Below are 25994 nucleotides of genomic sequence, written 5' to 3'. Positions count from 1 at the left end.
ACTTAACCCATTCTTTGATGACATTAAATCAAGCAAATCATTGTCCCTTGTTGGGAAGTTAGCAAATGGCTTTTTGATAGGTCATACGGATTTCGAGGTTTTTGATGTGTATGGATCTCCTTAAACTTCCCTAGAAGAAGACATGTCAATTAAACAATGGAGATTTACAAACCACTGGGTTCACAAGGGCTCATGGAATTACGTAACAAGGGTTTGATCTCCACAGCCGGGCACCTTAGACAGTACTCAGAAGTTGTTGTCCGGGCACGCCACAAGCCTAGTCGGTAAGTAAAATTGCTTACCTTTTAAGGCGCTTCTGATCCTACTACATATACTGCCCATGTGAATTTCCAGCGTTGTGGGCGGTGAGAGAACAACACAGAAAGGAAAGGACGCAAGAGAGATCCATTTCTAGGGCTTCTTGTTGCTGCTGTCTGCAACCTTATCGCCCACAGGCGATGATCAGAAGGGTCAAGTTATAATTAAACCCATTTAATCGCCATGAACGCTGGGCCGTCCGGATTCCGTAAGTCTCTGCAATTCTGTCAGTTATTTCCCCCCTTTTTCCCCCTTTTTTGTTGTGTGTGTGTGTGTGTGTGCCGGGGGGGGGGGGGGGGGGGAGTCGTGAAATGGTATAAGCATTTGCAAACAAGGGCTTCCATGAAGTAGGTCTCCATCATGCTGAAATCCCTTGCATCTCTCCTCGGCTCCAAACTATTGGCATCGCCCTCAGATATGGCTGCAGGCATCTGTTTGCCTGCTGGATGATTCAGAAGAGCGCAATTGGACAAGAGAAATGCCATTGGGTTGGGTTAATACTAGAAACGAGCTACTAGAGAATGGATAATTAGGGAAAAGGTATTTTCATCCTGGAAAGCTGTGAGTAATGGGAGTGGAAAGGCTGATTAAAAGCCTTTCCCTTAGTCAAGGATGGGGCGAGCAGGAGGCGCACCCAATCAGGTAACTGCTTTTGATTCATTTATGCAAATGAATCAATGACACCCCAAGAGACGTACGCTGATGGTGACTCATAATGTCATGATTTCCCGGGATAACGTTGGTTAGATGTATAGTTGGTCATTCAATCCCCTTCTTCTTTGACCTTGTGAGTTCAAAGAAGAATGTTACCAAATGAGAGATTTTAGACGTGACAGTACCTGAAAGGAAACACATTGTAGGAATTTTTACGGAATTTTTACTGTTCTACACCAGTTCCTTCTATGAGGTGTCATTTTTTTATTGGCATCCATGGGTTCACAAAATTGGATGCTTGTTAAGCCCTTGTCAAAATTAAGGGTTGAGCTCTTGTCCAAGAGGAGGTAGCCTCAATGAAGGGTTGAGCCATCATCTGAGAAGAGGGTGCCCTCAACTGACAGGAAGGTGGTGGGTCTGAATGGGGACACCTTTCTGATTTGTCTTTGAGGGCCTTTACACATAGGAATACAATGGCCTTCACACAGAGAAAGACTATGGGCAAACTCCACCATGGACAAGAAAATTGTGTTACATGCATGCGGAAGCGCGCTTGATTTTTCCCTAATTAAATGCTGATTAGGGGTGTTCATGAACATTAATCAAAGAACTCCTCCATGGACAAGAAAATTGTGCTACATGCATATAGAAGCGTGCTTGATAACTAAATACTGATTAGGGATGCTCATGAACGTTAATCAAAGACATAATCCCACAAGCTGCAAATACACGAAAACCGGAGAGAAATTTACCTAATCTACTTTATATTGCAAAAGATGATACAATGCTTCACGTCATTACATCTGGAATTGAGCAGATACCAAGAGTTGGCAAAGTGCCTATGACAGAATGTCTACTAGTTGGGATATTTTTAGAGGTAAAGATTATGGAAGGACCCATCTCTTAGATTGGGACATGTGGCAAGAAAGTGGACCAAAGTGAGACAAGTGGCCTGACACTTGTTAGAAAAAGGATCGAAGTGAGACAAGTGGCCTCACACTTGTCACTTCAGCTATTGTGTGGCTCTCCACTTGTCATCGTAACCTTCTCTTGCCATTTTAGCTCATGGGAGGCCAAAATCTATAAATTGGAGCCCTCTCTCTTCATTTATGGAGGCTCTCTTGCTGCACACTAGCCTCTACCACTGTTGAAGGCTTCCCTAATGATGGCTACTCTCTTTCTCTCTCTCTTGAAGGCTGCCCATGAAGAATACCGGCTGTTGGGGACTGTTTTGGAGGCTTCCATCGCGAAGAAATACTGAAGGCAAGGGTATTTAATCATTTATTATGATTTCTAGCCATTGTACTTGTTGTACCAGCATTTGTACTTGTTGTACTTGTTGTACCAGCCCTTGTACTAACTGTACCAGCTTTTATACTTGTTGTACCACCCATTGTACCGGTTGTACCAGCTTCTGTACTTACTGTACTTGCTGTACCAGCCACTGCACTTGTTGTACCAGCCACTGTACATGTTGTACCAGCATTTGTACTTGCTGTACTCGTTGTACCAGCCACTGTACCGACTGTACCAGCCACCATACATGCTGTATCAGCCACGGTACCGGCTGTACTAGCCACGGTACCGGCTGTACCAGCTGAATGGAGAGTTGTACTTGCTGTACCAACTCTATTGCATGAAGACCCGTGGTTTTTGGGGAAGAATCGGTATATGGATTATATTGTTGGCTCGGCATTTCTACAGCCTATGTTCCGGGCTGGTAGCCTTGTGTTGGACTGTGTTATGGCATTTGTATAGGGATAATCCGGCATGTCCCGTGGGGAGAGTAAGGCCCTCAAAGCTTGTACATGATATTATTCTCCTTGGGTAATAAAATACTCCAAGGGGGGGGTCGGCCCATTCCGGCCTCTATGCGGTGTCACACGTGCAAGCTCCATTTTCAGCATTTGTGGACGTTTTGTCCAGCTTTATGTTTTATGCAAAGTGATGATGGATATGTGTTAAGACTGTGGCCATGTTTAATGTTTTATGGTATCAACAAGTGTGTCAAAGGCCCTAGTCCCTCGGGCGAGTTACATTGGTATCAGAGCATAGGCTTTCTTGGAAGTGGAGGCTTCCTTCTATCAATAAGGAAGAGAAAAGATCTCAAGTGGGGACCACACTTACCATCATTGCTGTTAAGCATGGCCAGCCGCTTCATAGCTTATGAAGCAAGAGCATGAGCAATAGACAGCTTGTTGATCTAAGGATTTATGAATTCATAGAATTTTATTGTGGAAGTGTGGAGTTGGCTTTATGTGCACACATTTAGCACTCTTTCCATATGGATATTTTGGATTATATTATCAAGCTTACAGGCAAGCTTTACGGAGATATCTCTCAGGATATCTTAAGGATATGGTGACGAGATATTTCTTTTGGCTTCATGAGACCAACCTGGCAAAGAAAAGCTAAGTATACTTTGAGTTTGCAAAGTTAGTGCTTTTGCTATGAAGTGTTTTTGATGTACACTAACCCTTGTATAGCCATGCAAGGAGAAAAGTGTTGTTGTTTGCCTTGAGATGGTTTCAGGGAAACATTGTTTATGGCTCCCTTTAGTGGGATGAATTCTTTTCATGGCTTCCTTTATTGGGATGGAATATATCTATGGAGATTTCTTTCTTGGACGAGATTTATATATTGGGCTTAACAGGCAATTTCTATGGACGAATCTGTCCGAGTTTATAGAGAAGAAATCTTTGGATATCTCATGGATATGATGCTTTTATGGACAAAGTCCACCTCTACTCCAAGGTGTGTGGTTAGCACAGAGTGGATGAGGCCTATCTGGAGGCTTTTCAGTTGCAGTCAACTGATTAGAAGCCGGGGGGAATGTCACAAACCCCTATATTCTAGGGACATGCGGATGCGTGTCAGGCCTAGAAACATGCGGATGCATGTATGTATTATACCTGGGCATGTGTATGGATCATATGAGTGGATGCATATGAGTCCAAGGACATGGCAGGACATTTGTGGACTTTCGGGCGGTGCCCGTGTGGATTCCGGCCATGCACACATGGTGTGTTATGATGGCAGGCGGAATATTTTCAAGTACAAGAATGATGATAGGTGGTAAGTGCGTCCACACTCAATTTATAGCTTACTTCATTTACTTGGGACATGGATTATGATATCTGGACTTATGGGACTCTTTTGTCTCGTCCATTTACTTGGGACATGGATTATGATATCCGGACTTATGGGACTGATTTGTCTCGCCCATTTACTTGGGACATGATTATGATATCTCGACTTATGGGATTGTTTTTGTCTCGCCCATTTATCTTGGGACATGATATTGATATTGGTATTATGGAGACTTATTTAGTCTCGCCCATTTCTTTGGGACATGGATTCTTCAGTTATATTGGATTTTTGAGACTGTCTCGTCTCGCCCAATCGATGGCACATGATTATATCTTGAATATATGCCTTGAAGCTTAAAGTTGCGGACAACTTTTAAGAAGATGGGGAGGATGTCACCAGCCTGGACATTTCCCAGTCTGGAAGGGATCTGGTGGACTCCAGGATGCTTAAATATTTGGAAAGTACAAGTTTTGGGAATGGGGGATTATCCTAGAATACAAAGGACCACACTCCTAAAATTTAGGAGAGTTACTATTTTTGGCCCGACTCCGATGGAAATTCTGTTCGCGTCATTACATCTGGAATTGAGCAGATACCAAGAGTTGGCAAAGTGCCTATGACAGAATGTCTACCAGTTGGGATATTTTTAGAAAGTGCCTATGACAGAATGTCTACCAGTTGGGATATTTTTAGAGGTAAAGATTATGGAAGGACCCATCTCTTAGATTAGGACATGTGGCAAGAAAGTGGACCAAAGTGAGACAAGTGGCCTGACACTTGTTAGAAAAAGGATCGAAGTGAGACAAGTGGCCTCACACTTGTCACTTCAGCTATTGTGTGGCTCTCCACTTGTCATCGTAACCTTCTCTTGCCATTTTAGCTCATGGGAGGTCCAAATCTATAAATTGGAGCACACTAGCCTCTACCACCGTTGAAGGCTTCCCTAATGATGGCTACTCTCTTTCTCTCTCTCTTGAAGGCTGCCCATGAAGAATACCGGCTGTTGGGGACTGTTTTGGAGGCTTCCATCGCGAAGAAATACTGAAGGCAAGGGTATTTAATCATTTATTATGATTTCTAGCCATTGTACTTGTTGCACCAGCATTTGTACTTGCTGTATTTGTTGTACCAGCCCTTGTACTAGCTGTACCAGCTTCTGTACTTGTTGTACCACCCATTGTATCGGCTGTACCAGCTTTTGTACTTGCTGTACTAGCCACCGTACTGGCTGTACCAGCCACTGCACTTGTTGTACCAGCCATTGTACCTGCTGTACCAGCCATCGTACTTGTACCAGCCACCGTACTGGCTGTACCAGCCACCGTACCTGCTGTACCAAATGAATGGAGAGTTGTACTTGCTGTACCAACTCTATTGCATGAAGACCCGTGGTTTTTGGGGAAGAATCAGTACCCAAACGGAGGTATATGGATTATATTGTTGGCTCGGTATTTCTACAGCCTATGTTCCGGGCTGGTAGCCTTGTGTTGGGCTGTGTTATGGCATTTGTATAGGGATAATCCGGCATCTCCCGTGGGGAGAGTAAGGCCCTCAAAGCTTGTACATGATATTATTCTCCTTGGGTAATAAAATACTCCAAGGGGGGGTCGGCCCATTCCGGCCTCTATGCGGTGTCACACGTGCAAGCTCCATTTTTAGCATTTGTGGACGTTTTGTCCAGCTTTATGTTTTATGCAAAGTGATGATGGATATGTGTTAAGGCTGTGGCCATGTTTAATGTTTTAATATGCATTGATGGTATCAACAAGTGTGTCAAAGGCCCTAGTCCCTCGGGCGAGTTACAGCTGAAGTGCTCTAGATGCTGAATATTCAATCGTTGATGCTCCTTAGGCTGAAGGCTCCAATGCTTGATGCTTGATTGCTGAATTATGATATGAATGAATGAGAGGATGATATGCTGGGCTATTTATATGGACATGGGTTGTTGGCTGGCTACAGGGTTGGCCGATTGCACTTGTCAAATATATAAATGATGTAAAAAATGCCCAATAAATGTTGAAAAATATGGGAATAATATTGGATAAATACTGATGACTGCTAGATGATATCTGAAGGCTTTTCTAGTGGTCTAGATGGCCTACATGCATATGGAATGAATACAATGCGTAAATGCACACATGTTCTGATGCAAACTCTAAGGCTTCTACTGACTCTACATGCATGAATGCATCTCTTCAAGTGGGTTAAGGGACTTGGATTGATTGACTGACTGTCTAAGGCTGAGAATGACCTACGTAGCTCGTGCTTGACTTATCTTGGATTGAGGGTTACGATGGGGTCACGACGTACGACAATTATCATCCTAAAAGGTACTAATACTATACAATGTTGCAGTGATGATGATGAGCCATCTTGTCACCATGTACTACAGTGCAGAGTGCATGTGACATTTCCTCCTGCTTAGCTTGGCGGCAGATTCATGACTTCCAAGTAGTCCGTCAACAACTGGGGGTACTCTTGAAAGAACTCCTTGTCTAGCCAAACGGCTTCATGGGTACCTTGATCTCGGAACTTCGTATAGAACTGACGTATTCGTCGACCGGAACCATGCTTCCAATGATGAAGAAGGATCTGCTCAGGCTCGATGACTTCTGCTTTGTCTACCACGTCTGGCTGCTGTTCATTTAAAATATCAACAACTTTTGGTCCAACATATGGTTTTAACCAAGAAACATGGAAAATATCATGCATCGTCCCACTGTTAGGTAACTTCAACTTCATGGAGACACGAGAGCGGGAGCGTCGTTTGAGACGTAGCCTTGCTTCGCTCCAGCGCCTTCAGGAGCAGCAGCCTACATGTGAGTGGGTGGCGTCCCAGTTGAGCCAGGCACGCCAGGAGGTTAGAGAGGCAGAGGAGCAGAGACATGAGTTCTACTATCATCGCCAGGCCTCTCAGTGGACGCAGCTTGGCGATAGAGTGACTGGGGAGTTCTTTGAGATTATTGGACCCTGCCATGCTCGAGCAGGAGTACGCCAGCTAAGGAGGCAGGATGGATCGGTAGCCACTGAAGACGTTAATATATCTTTCTTTCTCTGTCTCTCTCTGTCTCTCTCTCTCTCGCGCTGTGTGCTGGTCTCCATGGCGTGACGCCTTTGCTCCTTCGTTGCTCGCGCTGCGCGCTGGTGGTCTCCCTGCTCTCGCGCTGTTCGCCGCTGCCCTGCTTACACTGCGCACCTGTGCTAGCAGCACTGCTGTGCTGACCTGCTCGGGCTGTACACAGGCGGACTTCCACTCACTGCGTGTTCCGCCCTGCGCCCCTGCTTCCGTGTTGTACACAGGCCCCCTTCGACTGCGTGGCCCTTGCTCCCCCTTTTCCCATCTGCCCTTGCTCAGGCCCCCAAGGCAGCAACTAGGGGAAATAACACAACAAACCTACAGGAGCTGGAGGCATACATCAAGATAGTGGAGGACAACACCAAGAAATTACTCAGAGGGTCCTGAACCAACATGAAAAACAGTTGGAAGACCTCCGCAAGGAGATACAAGGAAAGAACAACAGGATTGAAGAACTGACAGCCCAAGTGAACCACCAGGAAGAGGTGATTCAGATGTTGAAAGAGACCCAGCTGCAACAAACAGGAATGCCAGAAGCTGCCCCAAGTTGCGGAGGACCCAACTGCAACAAAGAGGAATGCCAGAAGCTGCCCCAATGATAGGGGAACTCCGGGCAGAAATGGAAGCCCTAAAGGCTACGGTCAAGGACCACACAGTGGAGGAAGGGGAACTGAATATTCAGGAGGGTTTAAGGACTGACTTGGAGCAGTTGAAAGCTGCGAGTGATAAGCTGTGGGAAGAACTGCAGACCACGAAGAAAGATGGGGTGGAGGTGGTGAAGAAGCACAAACCCCCGCAGAGCATCATACATGAGACTCTCGAGGAGGAGAAGCGCAGGAAGGATAGGGCCCTCCATGTGCGAGTACGGGGGCTACAGGCGGGGGCTTCCCCAAAGGAGGATGCCATGACACTTTGCCAGATGCGAGGAGTGGACGGGATCGCCCCCCCCTTTGCAGACACATGGAGGGCAGGAAAGGATATGACACGAGAGCGACCCCTCATCATTAGATTCCTTGATGCCACCAGTAGACAGGCCTTCTTAGACAGGCGGCTGCCCTCAAGGGCACACAGGTGTACATGGGAGATGATCTCACTCCAGCACAGGTGGCACACTGGTGTGAGGCGATGGTGACTGTTCATGAGGCCCGCAGAGCAGGCAAGTGGGCTATCTATAGGGATGGTAGTCATTATCACTGAGCGCCGTCTCAAATAGGTCTATGAGACCAAACACTTGGGGTTGGCAGTATGGAACTGCAATGGCATGCGGAGGCTTGAGCGAGATTCTCACAGGCAGGGATGTCATTTTTTTTACAGAGACTCATCAGAGCGAGCCCTGAGAGGGGCTTACCATACATAGCCGCGTATGAGTGGGAGTCAGCTTTTCGAGGCGAGACCCGCACATCAGGAGGAGTACGTGGCTCGGGGGGGTAGCTGTCCTTTTTAGATCCCATCTCCGACAGATTCTCAGCATCGTCCGGAAGGACGAGGATGCACGATATCTTTGGGTGCGGCTACAGCTTAGCAGTGACAGAGTCATCCACATTGTTGTGTGTTATTTTGCACCATGCCACTGCCCTTACGCTGCACAGCATGGCTAGTCACCGTACTTACCATTATATGAGGATATCATGGAGTTCTCACAGTTGGGGGAAGTCGTCCTACTCGGGGATTTCAACGCCAGGACGGGAAGTCAGCAGGTTCTACTACTCGATCCAGACGACCCTATTAGACTACATGAGCTGGACATCACTGACTCAGGGCAGCAGCGATCATCATAGGACCGTGAGGAGGTCACAGTGTCCTGGAGATATTTCTTAGAGTTGGGAGCTGCACATGGTCTCGTTATCTATAACGGGATGTCCCGATGGCCCTCCTCCGGCGCCCTCACCTCCTTCCCTTGCTCAGGAGGTACTAGCACTGTGGACTACCTTATGGGATCTCTGGCTTTGGTACACCTTATCCCCGACTTCTCCATTCCGCCACCCCCTTTTGAAGCTGACCATGCCTACCTCTCTTTCACTCTTACGTGCACACCACTCGTCCCTCCACCACCTCCCCCCATCTCACATTACACTCAGGTCCTCTTTGATCACGAGCTTGACCTTGTTTACTCCAACCACATCTACCGCCAACTCCAGGATGTGGAACCTACTGTCCCCCTATCCACCCTCACAACACAACTCACCACCATATTCCACACATCCGCCACAGCTTCTTTCATATGCATGCGGCGGTCTACCGCCAAGCCACCTTGCGGTTCCATGCCCCAGAACTGTTGGTATGATGACGGGCCACACGCTCCTGTCTTAAGCAAAAGGTACAGATTGGGCAAATCATGAAGCGCCAAGCAGAACAGATTTCTCAACGGCTCACCCGACGCAAGAAACGGGAGTTCTATGCTCAGAAAGAGGATGAGTTATACCGACTTTTCTTAGGGCCGAACTGCAAAGAGGCATGGAGGAAACTCCGAGAACATCGCCCTCCCACACCTATCACCTGCCTAGACACATGGCACTCCTATGCACGCTCCCTCTATCATATCCCCCATCAGCCATCCCTACCCCTACCCCCACCACTAGACCCCCGCCCCACCACCTCCACCTTCTTCACAAAGGGCATGGTCCTCAAGGCCATTCGTAGACTACGCAATGGGCGAGCCCAAGATCATGAGGGACTCACTGCCGAGTACATCTCGCATGCCCATGATACCCTAGCGCCCCTACTAGCTTACATGTTCAATAGAGCCCTTTGTGAAGGATTTCCACCCTCTTGGTCCACCAACACCATCACCCCCATCCTCAAAGCCGGAGATCCACTTGATCCTAATAACTATAGGACGATCATGATTGGCCACACATTGGCCAAGCTCTATTTATCAGTGCTAGAGGCGGAGCTCAGTTCATTTGCAGAGAGCCAGGGATGCAGAGCCTCAGGACAGGTTGGCTTTCGGAGGAGCTACTCTACCCTTGACGACATCTTCACCCTCCGTGCCATTATTGAGGAGGGTAGAGCACGACACCAGAGGATTTACTGTTGCTTTGTGGATTTCCGCAAAGCTTTTGATACTATACCCCGAGCCCGCCTCTTACACCGTCTACAAGAGATCGGAGTCCCATCTGACATGGTTTGGAGCATCATCGCCCTCTATGAGTCCGTCACCGGACGAGTGAGAGCCCCAGGAGGTACATCACAGGAGATTTCTAGCACCATTGGGGTGAAACGGGCTGCCCTCTATCACCCACTTTTTTCAGCCTCTAATTGACGAGATCTCGAGCTTCATTGATGGATTAGGCGGGGCTGGTCCCACACTGGCAGGCATATTGATCCCCATACTGGTCCCACACTGGTAGGCATCACTCACATGGATCCCCACAGGTACCCGAGGCTTGCCCTGGAGTCCTCCAAAGAGCTAGCACTTGAGGGGCACTCTGGAGTATGGTATGCATTGGTTTCCACTTGGTTCTCAGTATACAGGCTCTGCATGGACCTCCTACCCCCCCTTCAGTATAGTTTGGACTCCCCTTTTTTCCGGCTGTCTCACGAGGACACCAACCGGGTTATCCGGTCAGATCTTCTTAGCCTCTACACACATTGCACATGGATCACACCCCCGGAGCTCCCCACGAAGATGCACTTTTACAGAGACCACTTCCTCACACTCACTAAGGATGGATTCATCTAGCAGCCGGGCTACTTGTGTGTTCACATGTCCCATGCCATGTGGATTGCGATTGGCCAGATACGGGTTTCTTCCCACCGCCTCAGAGTGGAGACAGGTAGAGCTGAGCGCATCTTTAGATCCGGGAAGCTTGTACGGACACCCAGAGAGGAGAGGAACTGCTGACTATGCCACACAGAGGTTGAGATGGAGGAGCATTACATCTGCCGCTGCCCAGTATACTATGAGATCCGCGGGAGGTTTCACTGTCTATTTCGTAAGGGATTCGGTCCACTCTCCAGGATCATTGACTTCCAGGACCAGCGTTGCCTGGGCCTCTTCCTGCTTGAGCTCCGCAGACACAGGGACACCTTCTTGAGACACAAGCCCAACCACCCCGCACCCTCCCTCGGCAGCCAACCATCACCAGTTTCTTCCGGACCCAAGAGGTGGAGGAAACCGACATAGTGGATCTTGTGGACCCTCCACGAGCTACTCTGGACCTACCTCGCCCGAGAGGAGTTACCTCGGACCGAGCCTCTGCATCCAGCATGCCCGACGCCCTCGACCCCCCCCCCCCCCCTTGTCGGCCACGATCACCTCATCAGCTCCAGATCCAGGACATGCTCCACCTGCTACCTTTCCACGTGACATAGCTGAGGGAGACCTCTCGGCCATACTCGTCAACCCCATGCTTGACATTTTGGAGAGTGGTATACCATCTACTCGGAGCTGATGTTGCTCCCATGTTTTTATGTTCTTAGTTTTCCATGACGAGTTTCCATGGACAGTTTTGTATCACCCCAGTGAGATAGCTATATTTATGTTTTCATTCTGTTTTATTTTCCATTCCATGATGAGATATGCCATGGACATTATTGTACCACTTTGGTCTCATAGGCCCATTGGGTCTTTAGTAGACGCTTAATATATCTTTCTTTCTTTCTTTCTCTCTCTCTCTCTCTCTCTCTCTCTCTCTTTCTTAACAATGCATGCTTGCCGCTGGACCAACTAACACGGGACAAGTTTCATGTTTTTTTGAATGCTCCTTTTCATCCATCTATGTAGTTGTGGTTTGTTGTTTTTGAGACACCTTCTTTGCTCATCTCACATATCCATATGGTGGTGGCAGACAATGCCCCTGTGTCAAAGGTGGTGGTGATAGCATGTGGCATCGCCTCGGTATTGGTGGGCACACAAGGAGGGGCCAAGGCTTGCAGCCTTTCTTACCAGGTCATATTTTTTAAATAAAAATATTTCTCTCTTTTTTTGGCAGAGCACTTTTTGCACTTGATAATTGGCCATAACGTGCCATTGCTTGAAACTGAACTTTTTTTTTTTTTGGGGGAAAAAAATCAGGCTATAGTAAAACGATTCCAGTTTTGGCGGGTTCTGACATCAACGTGCATTTTCTCATCAACACCTGAACTAATATTCGGCCTTTATCTTATGTACTTTTTTCGAGTTTTTGAGAGACAAATTGGCTCCAACAAGTATACGGTAGTCCGTCATAAAGTTCTCTTCTCTATAGAGGGTATGCCATTGATTCTTATCAACCATATATTTGAATTGGTTCTTCTTCTTTTTAGGTGTTTTTACTCTTCTCTACTATGGTGACCACGATTCTCAATTTAGCGGCTATCTTGATAGTGAAAGGTACGTATAAGGGCTTACTCTTCTAACTAATTTGGTTGTGCTGAATTTCAACCTTGCTACATCCAAATGTTGTTGCCAAGTTTCTCTGGAGACATGTATGTATGAGAGAGAGAGAGAGAGAGAGAGAGAGAGAGAGAGAGAGAGAGAGAGAAAGATATATTAACGTCTACGAGAGGCCAAAGTCGGCCTATGAGACAAAAAATAATACAACTGTGTTCTTCCGGTCATCGGAAGAAAAGAAACAAAAGAAAAAGTGTGCATGTGTCTGGATACAACTGTGAATCATCATGGATCGGTGGAGCCCATATACAAACAATATAAGGGGGGTGGGGATGTGGATGGAGTGCTAAGGCAAGCATCTCTATATGCTGAAGGGGTAGTACAAGCATGCTATGCAGATCTATGTCTAACTCCATCCAGTGCCATAAGAGGGATATAAGATATCATACATCGCCGATGCTGAGGCTGTGAATGGCATGAACATGTACCCTGAGTCTGAATGAAAGCGAGCTAGCCTCTCCTGTGTCTCCATCTGGTGTCTCATTCGGATAGCTGCTATCTCTCGGTGACGGAGTCGGGGTGCTCTATGTCCAGTCTGTCTAGGTCTCCTCCTGGCTCTCAATTCCTCTGCTCTCTGTGCGGTCACCCCACGTGGTACATCAGCTGGCACTGGCATAGCTCTCTGGAAGAAATCTGTGAGCTGGGACTGTCTCCCACCCCTAGTGGGAGCGGGTGTCTGGAGGAGTCTCTCTCTCGAACTATGAAGCTCTAGTAGTAGTCTGCCAAGCTGTCGTTGGTCCGAGGCCTCCATCAACTGATGTAGTGAAGAGTGCTCCTCAAACAATCCTGCATATCTATCTCTGACCCCCTGGTGGGCTCTACATCTACATACAAAGTGATCCTCAGTCTCCACCTCCTTGCGGCACAATCTGCATATCCGCTCAGCTCTGGGAACCCGTGCCGCTCTCCCAGCCTCTATCTCTAGCTGATGTGATGAGACTCGTAGCTGTCCAATAGCAACGCGAGAGCTGTGTGGCATGTATACATCCATGTACTGCGGTCGATGTATAAAACCATCCCCTGAGATGCTCATAAAGTGGTCTCTGTAATACAGCATCTTCGGTGGTAGTGGGCTCTCTGGTGCTGTCTATGTCTCCTGTATGTAGTGCTGCCATATGTCCTGTCTCATCACTCTGTTCCTCTCATTAGAGAGAGGGAGGGAGGGAGGGGGGGGGTGGGGGGATTTTATTAACGTCTTCCAAAAGACCGAACTTGGCCTATGAGACAAATCAGGTACCTGTGTGGGGTATCTTCTATCATCCCAACAAAATGAAAAAGTACTGAACTAAAAAGCTGAAACTGGGTGTGCAATAAGTACAATGAGTGGGGGGAGGGGATGGAGCTCTACTACTAGGAGAATGCAAAGCTATATGCATGGAGTATACAATCATGATATGCAACCTAGCTAGCTCCATCCTGTACCATATTGGGGGTATAAAATGGTATACATCAATGAAGGGGGTGTCCACAGCTCCCTGAAGAACATGCTTGGGTCTGCTCTGAAGCGAGCCAGTCGCTCCGCACCCTCTTTGTGAAACTGAGCTCTGATCTCTGTCATCTCTCTCTGGTATAGGCGTGGTGTCCGAAAGCCAGGTGTCCTCTCTCCTGTGGGCTCTGAGTGTCTTTGCTCTCTGGAGAGTAATTCCCTGCTGTGTAGGGGCTGGGAGTGGGGTGGATCTCTGAAAAAATGTAGTAATCTGTGTCTGTCGTCCCCCCTCTGGAGCTGTTTGAGCCTGTAATGATGTCTCTCTGTGACGTTGTATGTCTAGAATGAATCTCCCCAGTATGCGCTGGTCTGCTGCCTCAAAGAGCTGGTGTAGGGAATGTGGCTCTCTGAATAAAATGGGATCTCTCTCTTTGATGGCTGTATATGCTCTGCATCTGCATACATAATGCTCCTCACTCTCCACCTCCTCTCTGCACAATCTGCATACCCTCTCCTCTCGGGGGATCCGTGCTGCTCTGCCAGTCTCGATCTCCAATCGATGTGATGAGACTCTAAGCTGACCAATAGCTACTCGGGAGCCATGTGGTAAAAAGCCCTCTATGTATCTAGGCCTCTCTATAAATCCATCATCAGTGATACTCATGAAGTGATACAGCATCTTTGGTGGAAGAGGCTGTGTAGGCGATATCCATGTCTCTCGTGTATAGAGCTGCCATAGGTCCTGTCTCAATACTCTGTTCCTCTCACTATGAGAGACGGATATGTGGTGCATCCCTGTCATACTGGAATGGTGGTAGATGATCCATGTCTAGGCCATGCTGTGAGAACCAATGTGTGACCTGTGCATACCATGATCCTCTGTCTCTTGCCTCAGCCAGCTGTCTTGATGCCTCAAAAGCTCTGTATGACAATCTGTCCTATGGCATCTCTCTGAATCTGTCTAGGAGGCATATAGTCTGGAATATGGCCTCTACCATCATAGGAGGCGCAGCAAACTCTGCTCGGATAATGTCATGAGGTACCGACGGTTTGCTGCGTATCATGCGTGCCATCATGAGGGCCTGTGGTCTCTCTATCTGTTTCCACCAATGGGTAGCAAGGCCTGGCGTCCATACCGCTGCTCCATACATCAGTGCCGGTGTGACTAATGTGTCAAATAGCCACCCCTTCGTCCGGGCTCCTAAAAATGCGCCTGGTGGCATTGTCTCTCTAGCATAGCCAATGCTACGTATCCCCGTGTCAATCTAGCTCTAGTTGCTGAACCCATGGTGAAGCGCGTGGCTGCTGCACAGAAGGTAACCCCTAGGTACACGTATGATGTCACCACCTCCACCTGGCGTCCTGCGAGAGTGAATGTCAGCTGACTCCTGCCGTGTCTCGATGTATGAGAGACCATAACCTTGGTGTTCCCAAGGTTCACAGTAAGACCCCTCTGTGTGCAGAAATCATCGAGTGCATGTAGATGCTGCTGTAGACCTCCTGGAGACTCAGACACTAATACAATATCATCAGCATAAAGCATAATATGTACTGAGGTACTTGCTAGATCAACTCCATCTCCACCTCCTCGTGTAATGAAGTCAGCCACCTCATCAATGTATAACCCAAATAGCGTGGGGAAAGTGGGCATCCTTGCTTCACACCAATGGTGCTAGCAATAGTCTTGGACATACCTCCTGGGCATCTGACTCGCCCAAAAACCTGCTCATATAATGCATAGATGCCCCATGTCATATCTGCTGGTATGCCAAGAGACTGCAGGCGCTGAAAGAGCCTCTCTCATGGTACTGTGTCAAATGCCTTGCGGAAATCCACAAAGCAGCAATAGAGCTTTCTCTTCCTCACTATGGCGTGATCAATCATACATCTCAAAGTGAATACATGGTCAGTGGTAGAGAAAGCTCTCCTGAAGCCTGCCTGCCCTGATGAGCGTAAACCTGCTCGCTCAGCATATAAGCTAAGCTCTTGCTCCAACACTGCACCATAGAGTTTACACGTGGCCAACCATAACCGTCCTGTAGTTGCTCGGATCGAGCATATCCCTGTTTTGTGGATTGGCACAATGGTGTGCATCGTCCACTCCGCAGGCAAACCCTCTGCTAGTGCCCTGTTAAACAGGTGTGCAAGAAAAGGAGCCAAAGAATCTACTGCATATATGAGATGCTCATCCTGTAGGCCCATATGGTCGGCGGCTCGTCCATGCTGTAGGCGGCGAATAGCTTCCTTTACCATCGAGTGGGTGAAGAAGCTAGCTGTGGTAGGTCGAGGCTCCTGTGGCTGAGGTATAGATGGCTGCTGTGGGGCGTGGTATAGGCCCTCTGCATATGTGTGCCATGTGTGTGGGTCTGCAATGGGTGTCGGTGTTCGGGGCTCTCTGAAGTGCCGCCATGAGATAGGGCTATCTCTACTCATGAAGAAATGGAAGATCTCTAGCTCCTGTATCTCTGCGAAGGCCCGCCTTTTGCGGCGAGTAAGTCTCATCTCTCTCCTCAACTCCTGCCCTGTGATGGCTCCCAAGGCTCTCTGTATGCGGAGTCGTGAGTATAGGGCTCTGCACTCGTCATCATACCATCTGTTCTGGGGCATAGTCCCAGATCTCGCAGGCTCTCCTGAGTGGACATGATGTGGGAAGCTCTGTAATGCAGCCGTGTGTAGGAGTGATGCCAGCTGGGCTGTAATGGTATCCATAGGTGCCAGGGCCCAGGGGATCCATGAGTAGGATCCCATCCTCTTCTCTGCCAGTGTGTATGTCTGTCATGTCATGTGTGAAGTAGATGGTAGTGTGTGGCGTCAGTATGTGGGGGCTGGTGATACTGGTGATCCGGCTAGTGAAAATGCCAAGTATGTATGATCTGCCTCAATAGGACGAGGTGGGATGGAGAATGAGGTGACAAGCTGTGATGCCTCCAAAGACCCCATAATGTAGTCTACCACCGTGCCTTCGGTCCGTGTATGACCCCCATGTGGGAAGCATGTCAGCCCTCCTGATCCCGGCCACTGTAGCATCCTGTTATAAATAACGAGATGTTGCCTGGCTCCCAACTCTAGTAAGTGGTCCCCATAATGTCCTCTGTCTGGTCGAGTGTCCTCTGATGCCCGACTAGCCCCTATCTCCTCTGGATCCACAGGGTGGAGGATCTCCATGTCATCATAGTCATACACCTCACACTGTCTGCTCTGTGTGTGGGCATTGAAGTCACCTGTAAGAAATACCTCCCCTAGTGTAGAATAATGCATAATCTCCTCTGACAGACAAGTGTATGGCGAGGCTCCTGTCTCCTCCTCCTGTGGCATGTCCTCTGTAATGACATAGGAGGATCCTGATGGAGGAAAGTAACATAGGGATATGTATATAACCCTGTCCTGTGAGAGCTGTAAGCTGATCCACATGTATATGGCCTCTGGATCCTGTGCTACCACTCTCAGTCTCCCGTGTAGCTCTCGTCTGAATAGAACTGCTACCCCCCCCCCCGACCCTCTCGAGGTACCCTGGCGTGTGGTCCTCTTGTATGCTGACTCCCACTGGAATCCCTCTACTCGAGGTAGCCCTCTCTTTGGGCTTTGATGTGTCTCTGTCAGAAGTATGATGTCTCTCCTCACCATAACATGCTCCAGTCGTCTAGGCTGCACCCATAGTGAACCATTAGAGTTCCATACTGCCATGTGTATCTCTGTCAGTGGCTTGGTCTGTGTCCCATAGGCCCCAAACCGCTAATCCATGGGCCAGCCATCAATGATGAGGTGACCATCTCGATAGAAGGCCTTCTTGCCTTCTCTCCTCGCGTGTAAGACTCGTGGCATGCAAGCTCTCCTATGCTCTAGCTGCATCCTCGTGAGATCATCATCCAAGAAAATAGGAGCTCCCTCTAAGCCTCGTAGTATGACCCTCTTCCTCATGAAGATGGTGCGTGCCTCCACATCCCGAAACTGTATGATGAGAGCTCTCTTCTTTGTCATGTCTTTCCCGGCCCTCCAAGCTTCGAGGAAGGGGAGGGGGGGGGGGTCCGTCATGTGAGTATCCAAGTCGTGTGCATAGTGTCCGCCCATCCCCCTCGGGGGTAGAGTCGGCTACCTCGGGAGTCCTAGTGACTCTCACATTGAGTCTACGAGCATGTTGCATCCGCTCCTCCTCAATGGTGGTGTTGACGATTTGGAGCCCTTCTTTTTGGGCATCCTCTTTCACTTCCTTTTTGATGTTCCTCTTCACCGCTTCTACCCAACCCTCCCTTGTTGCCTCCATCTTACCTTCTAGGCTCTTGGTGATTGCCTTGGTGAGTTCCTCTTTGATGGTCTCTTTGTCAACTTCCACAATCTCCCCCTCCTCCCGTGGTGGTCGGTCCCGTAGAGAGATCACCTCTGCTTTGAGGATGTCGATTTCCTCCTTCATAGTGTCCTGTTCCTTCTTCCATCCCTCTTTCTCCTCTTTCCATGCTTCTTTCTCCTTCTTCCCTCCTTCTTCCCTCCTTCCTTCTCTTTCTCCCTCTCCTTCTCCCAAGTCTCCTTCTCCCTTTTCAAAGCTTCCTTCTCTTTTTGTAAAGCTTCGATCTCCTTCTCGACTTTGGAAAGTCGGTTGATGATGTTGATGATGGCGGAGTCCGCCGTCTTCTTGTTTTCTCTGTTGGAGATGTTCAGCTTATCCTCCATTTTGACTATCTCCTCTTTGCTTGCACCCTTGGCCATGTCGATGTACCTCGGAGAGATAGAACCCTAACACTTATGTTGCTGCCTTTGAGGCCTGAGCAAGGGTGGGTGAGGCAAAGGGTGGCGAACATAACCTGGATTGGGATGGGGCTTCACATGGCGGCAGCAGCAGCAGCACAGGCGGCGACCAAAATGAAGCGACAGGGAGGGGATGCGCAGGCGACGGGGAGAGAGATGCGAAGGCGACGGGAGAGAGAGAGAGAGAGAGAGAGGTGGGCAGCGGGGAGAGAGAGAGGTGGGAGGGGATGCGCAGGTGGGAGAGGGAGAGAGAGAGAGAGAGAGAGAGAGAGAGAGAGAGGGCAGGGGGGCTGGTGGGAGAGAGGGCAGGAGGGGAGGCTGGCGCAGAAGGGGTTGCTGGCGGGAGGGGGGGCAGAGGGGGCTGGCGCAGAGGGGGGCGAGGGGCTGGCGGGATGGGGGCGGAGGGGGCTGGTGGGAGGCAAGCGCAGAGGGGGCAGGCAGGAGGCAGGCGCAGAGGAGGGCAGGCGCAGAGAGAGAGAGAGAGAGAGAGAGAGAGAGAGAGAGAGAGAGAGAGAGAGTGCACGTGTGTGTTCTCTTTAGTGCTAGTATTGGTTGTGGCAGAACCTGCCCTTCACCTTTGGAGAAGTGTGAGAAATTCAGTTCGATGGTTTATTTATGAAGATTTGTCTACTAAGGCGAAAAATTTTCATGCATGAACCGGCACCTATTCTTGGCTGCTAATCACGTGAGTGGAGCTACCATAGCACGTAGTCTATGTTATGCATGTTGGAGTTAATTATTTGAAGCCTTGTGAGTAGACACTCTCGATCGTACTTTGGTTTTTGTAAGTTAGAGAAATAACCTGAACTTTCCATTGGTAAATGCATGTATGTATGTTTGTATTGGTGTCAAGCAATCTAGGCTAACTTGTGATTCGTGGCTCAGATACATCTCCATTGGGATTGTCACCTGGACCTTATGGGCTCGTGTTTGCATCCTTTGTTCAGTTCTATTTTGATATTCCCACCTCCACTCGCTTTCAATTGTTTGGAGCTCGCTTTTCAGACAAGTCCTTTGTCTATCTTGCTGGCCTACAGGTGCACCTGAGTGCTTTCTGTCGTAAAGATCATTTGTCTGGTTTGGTCTTATCAGGAGGTCATCTAATATGCATGAGTGCTTCTCCAGCTTCTACTTTCAGCATGGAAACGATCCTTTATACCTGGTATATGTGGCTTGCTGGCTGGTGTGGCTTATCGCATGAATGTACTAGGGATCCGACGAGTCAAAGTAAGTTTCTATTTGTTTGTTATCTTTCTTTAAATTGTAATGGGTGGTTTGAAATCACAATGAAGGCGGTAGGTAGAGTGTAACACATGTAACACAGTGCAGACTGAGCCTTGGGATTTGATCAGCCATCAACCAGCAGTAAAGCTAGATTAAGTTAGGCAGGGGCAGGTAGGAGTTAATGAGTGGCTGCTCAAACTTCATATAGGATGGCGTGGCAAGTTGGCAGCCTTCTGACTCATTGCCTGCAGAGGCTTTTATCTTGCCCCCATTGCAGCAGCAAGCACCATGTCTATGGCAATCATTGTTGGCAAACTCAGCTTTTTTTTTTTCCCAACTGGCCTTAGGCCCAAGATCCTCTTGTAGTTACCGATTTTGCACCGCCCGTGGGGCGCTTAATTATCCGCCCGTAGGTGATGCCGCCGAGGAAGCACCAAGGGGGGTTTTGAACCCAAGACCTCTTGGTCCTAGGCAAACACCTTCGCCACTTGAGCTATCACCTCATTGGCGGCAAACTCTATTGGAGGTGGCAATTCTCGTAGCTACTCTCGGGTTATCGCATGACTAGAAGTTGTTGTGGATTATCCCATATGCAAGAGCATGGGAAGTTGAAGAGCCATATATATATAGGGTGTGGTGGCACCTTGTCATAGACATCTCCTCCGGCCGGGTTTTTGGGGGGGAGCAACGGCTAGGAGATGGGAGCCCAGCCACCGACGTTGCTCAGTGCCCTAGGGTGGTGTGTGTGCTGCTGCTGCATGATTTGACATGGTATCACAGCCCGACCTGTGTGGTCCTGGGCGGTCCTAACCTCTGTTTATCGAATTGAAGGAGGGTGTTGGAGGGGGCAATTCTCGTAGCTACTCTCAGGTTATCGCATGACTAGAAGTTGTGGTGGATTAAGAGCATGGGAAGTCGAAGAGCCATATATAGGGTGTGGTGGCACCTTGTCATAGACATCTTCTCCAGCCGGGTTTTTGGGGGGGAGCAACGGCTAGGAGATGGGAGTCTAGCCACCGACGTTGCTCAGTGCCCTAGGGTGGTGTGCGTGCTGATGCTGTTGCATGACTTTGACAAACTCATCTATTCAACCAACAAGTCATGGACAATCACCCCTATTGCAAGTAATGAAAACAAGTTGCCCATGCTGCACACCTCTTCTCATGCAGCATCAGCGGATACAAAGCATTTGAGTTGCACCTTGACCTAGAGATGTCTTCAAAGAAGAGATTGCAGAAAAAAAGTCCACTCTTAGTGTTTCTAACGTAGTTCTACACTCACATCGGCAAGACTGTCTGAAGAAACGGGAACAGTCCAAGAAGAGTAGTCAAAGAAGATCAAAGAGCTTAGAGACCTTAAAACATTTGAATTTTCTTCCATTGTTCTAGTCCCAACCAAGCTGGAAGAAGTGGGTGATGGACCAGAAGAATGACATTCTTAGGGATTTTTGGTGTTAGTAGTGACGTTTGTAGTGAACATGGTTCTATCCACCCTGGATTGATTGTTGATGTTTGTGATATACTTTTTTTTATATGGGAAAAAGATCCTTCTATTAGTTAACAAAAACCAGCCACGAAGGGCTAAATACAACCACGAAGGGCTAGATACAAACTCGCCTCCATTTATGGGGCGAGAATCAAAGAATCAAGAGGTGGAGAAAGATGCACGTCTCCTCCGACTGGCCGTTCTATGAGGAGAAGGCTATCTCATACAGGGGGAGGGAGAGGGAATAACCACACAGGTGGTCTGTAGTGCCAAGTGGGCTCACCATCTCTATCTATGAGAAAAGGGCGAGGCTGCCAGAGCCTCGAGAAGGCTTCCCGCCGCTTCCGCATGTGTTCAGAGCCACCTTGCAACTTCCCCCATCGGCCGCGGAGGGTATGAATTATGTCGAGCCATATGCTCTTGATGGACTCCGCAAGCGGAGTCTAGGTGCCTTAGATGGCTTCGCTGCATCAAGCTCTCCAAATGTGCCAGGCTGCAATGCTGCTACAAATCTCCCATCTCTCGGAGTCCAATGGTCAGGAGATGGGGCTAAGACTGGTACTACCAAAATGTGAAGGTGAGAGATCTGAAGGGCTCGCCCCCCCATCTTCCTCCTCATAAGCCATGACAACCTCAGCCTTAGTGGCCCAAGTGATGGTGCCCCATGAAATGATACGGGTTGAGGTCCCGTCCATCGTGAAAATGCGAAGAATCCGTTGCCAAACCTGTTGAGCCTTCGGGCAATCCCGAAGACAATGTCGCTAAGACTCCTGACAGTGGCCGCACCTCGGACAAGTTGTTGGTCGAACGCCAATGGCCAACCACGTGCCAACTGCCAAACTCTTGTGTGCAAGCAACCAAAGAAAGAGGGTGATCTTTCGGGGCCGAAAACTGTCCCAGAGCCTGTTCCAAAAATCTAAGAGAAATCGTTGTGAGAGGCCGTGTGACTGCCAATGTACTGCTGCTGCTAGGGTGCCCTCAACCTCAGGCATCTAAATCCTGCAGCCTAGCTACGCGGTGTATGCGAAGAATGGGGTATCCAGAGTCTCCTCCCGATCAGCTGGATCACGCCAAGTCCACTTCCCCGGGTCCCATTGGAGGCGCATGAGAGGCCGGCTCTCCCAAATCCATAACTGCCAGAGTCTCTCCTTGGCCACCTTGGCTGGTTGGGGGTCTATGTGCCACTCATGTGCCTGAAATCCAATCACCCACACCCTTTGTAAGGTGTAGCGGTTGAAATCATTCAGAGGGGGCTCTGATCTCTCTAATTTGCCATGGGGTGACGGGTCCAATCGAAAAAGAGAGCAAAGCACAGCTCTCATCCGTGCCATGAACTGCCAAGAGAATATAATGCCTAGTAAACATGCCGAGCCATTGTGGGGGTGCAGGTTAGGGATAGGGGCCAGCCACTCCTGAGGAATAGCAGAGTCGATGTCAAAGCTCAGTTTGTCCCTACCTCGGATCCCAGCCAGGCCTCTCTCCTGAGCCTCCGGGGGAAGCTGTCTGAATGCAAGCCAATCTCCAAGGGATCTGGCAGGTCCTATGTTCAATGCTCCCCAGGATACATGTGGCCGGACCCCCAGCATGTGGCCAGTGGGTAAACAGATCGGGGAGCTCCAGATTAGGGGTTGCCGAAGACGGTTCTCCGAGGCTACCGGAGTTGACTGTTGGAGGACCGGCTAAAGGTGATCCCAAACTTGAAGTAGGCTGGCGGCAAATCTGTCCTCAAAAGATGGGCTAAAGCCGTAGACCCGCATCTTTGTGAAGATCCATTTGGTGCTCTGCGGCCGAGGGTCCCCTAGGCTCGGAGTACGGGTTGAGATCCGGACCAAGAGAAAGTCCTTCTAAGGCTCACCACTTGGGAGAAGTCCTCTAACAATCAACTTGCCTAGTAGGGCACGGTTTTGTATGGCGGAGTCAATGATGCCTAGGCCCCCTCGGTGTTGTGGTTGAATGATCACTCTCCAGGCCACCTTGGCCCGGGCAAGCCTCCCATCGCTGTCGGCCCACAGAAAGTTGTAGATCAACCGTTGTACCTGACCAATGCAGGCTCAGGAGAAGGCCCAACAAGAAGTAATGTACCACATGGTGGCAAGAAGGACCTGGTTCGCCACCACCACTCGGCTGGCTAAAGAAAGCCTCGCAGAACTCCAGTACAAAAGCTTCTTCCGAATGCTCATAAGAAGAGGGGCTAGCTACTGCTTTGGGGAGATATCTATGCCCACCTTGCATCCAAGATAGCGGACTGAAGTGCCCCTTGGGATCCACTGGAAAGCCTCAATTGGACGCCAAGTCGGGGCCGGTGGAGAGCCTATCCAAAAACCACATGACTTGTGCTAGTTGATCTGCGCTCTTGATGCGTGACAAAAGATCTCTATCAACTCTATGAATCGTTGGAGATTTCCCACATCTCAGGATAAGCACGTTGCTGTGTCATCTTCAAACTCTGAGTCCAGGAGCTCCTCCTGAGTACGGATGTGAAGACGCAATCCCTCGAGCCCCTGGCCCCGTTTCCTGAGCTGAGAGAAAATTGCTCATGGCCTCGGCAACAAATAGGAAGAGGTATGGTGCTAGTGGACAACCTTGCCGGACCGAGTGAGAAAGGGGGAATCTGTCACCTCGGGCTCCTTGAATGAGAACATGACTGTGAGAGGCCGAGTAGAGGCTTGAAACACCATGGATCCACTCCGTTGGGAACCCCATCCGGTACATCATGCCCTCCAGAAAGCCCCAGTCAACTCTATCATAAGCTTTCTCAAAATCCATAAGGAGCACAATGAGGTCCTGCTGCCGCATCCTAGCTGAAGCTGTCACCTCCCAGAAAGTGAAGACGTCGTCCAAAATGCTCTGATCGTCGTGAACAAAACCTGTTTGAGTGTCATGGATCAAGACGCGGAGGAAAGGCTGGAGTCTCAGGTGGATGGTCTTTTGGCAAAATCTTGTAGGCGGTCCCAAGGAGGGTGATAGGTCTCCACTGTCGAATCTCCAATCTGTCCCCACCCTCCTTAGGAATCAAGTGAACCAGACTCTCTGAGAGCCTCTTTGGCATGCCTGAAGTCATAATCTCATTGAAGGCTGCCCGGAGGCCGCCTTCCTTGAGATCCCAGTGGCGAAGGTCTTTGTGATACCTTTTTTTTTTCCTCTGAGAAAAAGATTCTTCTATTAGTTAACAAATAACCAGCCACGAAGGGCTAAATACAACCATGAAAGGCTAGATACAAACTCGCCTCCATGTATGGGGCGGGGATCAAAGAATCAAAAGGTGGAGAAAGATGCACTTCTCCTCCGACTGGCCGCTCTATGAGGAGAAGGCTATCTCATGGGGGGGTGGAAATAACCACACAGGTGGTGTGTAATGCCAAGTGGGATCACCTCCTCTATCTTTGAGAGAAGGGCCAGGCCGCCAGAGCCTCAAGAAAGCTTCCCGCAGCTTCCACATGCGGTCAGAGCCACCCTGCAACCTCCCCCATTGACCGCGGAGGGTATGAATGATGTCGAGCCAAATGCTCCTGATGGACTCCGCAAGCGGAGTGTGGGTACCCTCGATGGCTTCACTGCATCGAGCTCTCCATATGTGCCAGGTTGCAATGCTACAATAGATCTCCCATCTTTGGCACCAGCCCGGAGTTTAGGGTGATTCAGTCGATGGGGTTGGGACTGGTATTGCCGAAATGCGAAGGTGAGAGACCTGAAGGGCTAGCCCCAACCTCTATGGCCCAAGCGACAGTGCCCCAAGAAATGATACGGGTCGAGGTCCTGACCATCGTGAAGATGCAGAAATCCACTGCCAAACCTGCTAAGCCTTCGGGCAATCCCAAAGACAATGTCGTTTTGAGACTCCAAAAGGGTGCCTGCACCTCGGACAAGCTGTTGGTCGATCGCCGATGGCCAACCACGTGCCAACTGCCAAGCTCGTGTGTGATCTTTTGGGGCCAAAAACTGTCCCAGAGCCTATTCCAAAAATCTAAGAGAAATCGTTGTGAGAGGTTGTGTGACTACCAATGTACTGCTGCTGCTAGGGTGCCCTCAACCTCGGGCATTTGAATCTTGTGGCCTAGCCGCGCAGTGTATGCGAAGAACGGGGTATCCTGAGTCTCCTCCCACTCAGTTGGATTACGTCAACTCCATTCCCCCGGGTCCCACTAGAGGCGCGTGAGGGGTCGGCTCTCCCAAATCCATAACTGCAAGAGTCTCTCCTTGGCCACCTTGGCCGGCGAGGGGTCTATGTGCCACTCATGTGCCTGAAATCCAATCACCCGCACCCTTTGTAAGGTGTAGCCACTGAAATCATCCAGAGGAGGCTTTGATCTCTCTAATCTGCCATGGGGACCAATAGAAAAAGTGAGCAAAGCACAGCTCTCATCGCGCCATGGACTGCCAAGAGAATATCATGCCTAGTAAACACGCTGAGCCATTGCGGGGGGGGGGGGGGGGTCGGGTTTGGGATAGGGGTCAGCCACTCCTAGGAAATAGCAGAGTCGATGTCAAGGCTGAGTCTGTCTCTGGTGCTTTGCGGCTAGGGGCCCCCGAGGCTTGGAGTACGGGCTGAAATCTGGGCCAAGAGGAAGTCTTCCAAGGCTCACCATTTGGAAGAAGTCCTCTAACAA

At 49.3% G+C, this 25994-nt stretch overlaps 1 protein-coding gene and 1 pseudogene across 1 annotated transcript in view; one reads left to right on the top strand and one right to left on the bottom strand.

Moving 5' to 3' along the window:
- Positions 1-322: 322 nt before the first annotated feature.
- LOC147612706 (rhomboid-like protein 20) overlaps positions 323-25994 on the top strand; it is a 42365-nt gene continuing 16693 nt past the window's right edge. The window contains exons 1-6 of the mRNA XM_086783281.1: positions 323-526; positions 11929-12029; positions 12156-12296; positions 12386-12452; positions 19564-19715; positions 19804-19905. Coding sequence (XP_086639407.1) covers positions 502-526; positions 11929-12029; positions 12156-12296; positions 12386-12452; positions 19564-19715; positions 19804-19905 — 588 coding nt within the window. The 5' untranslated portion in view covers positions 323-501. The remainder of the gene's footprint in view (positions 527-11928; positions 12030-12155; positions 12297-12385; positions 12453-19563; positions 19716-19803; positions 19906-25994) is intronic.
- LOC147612707 (uncharacterized) lies at positions 13819-18814 on the bottom strand (annotated as a pseudogene).

The sequence above is a fragment of the Cibotium barometz genome, chromosome 45 (assembly GCF_041138505.1).
Source record: "Cibotium barometz isolate CiBa-2024 chromosome 45, ASM4113850v1, whole genome shotgun sequence".
NCBI classification, from domain to species: domain Eukaryota; kingdom Viridiplantae; phylum Streptophyta; class Polypodiopsida; order Cyatheales; family Cibotiaceae; genus Cibotium; species Cibotium barometz.
This window is presented reverse-complemented; position numbering and strand designations above follow the sequence as displayed.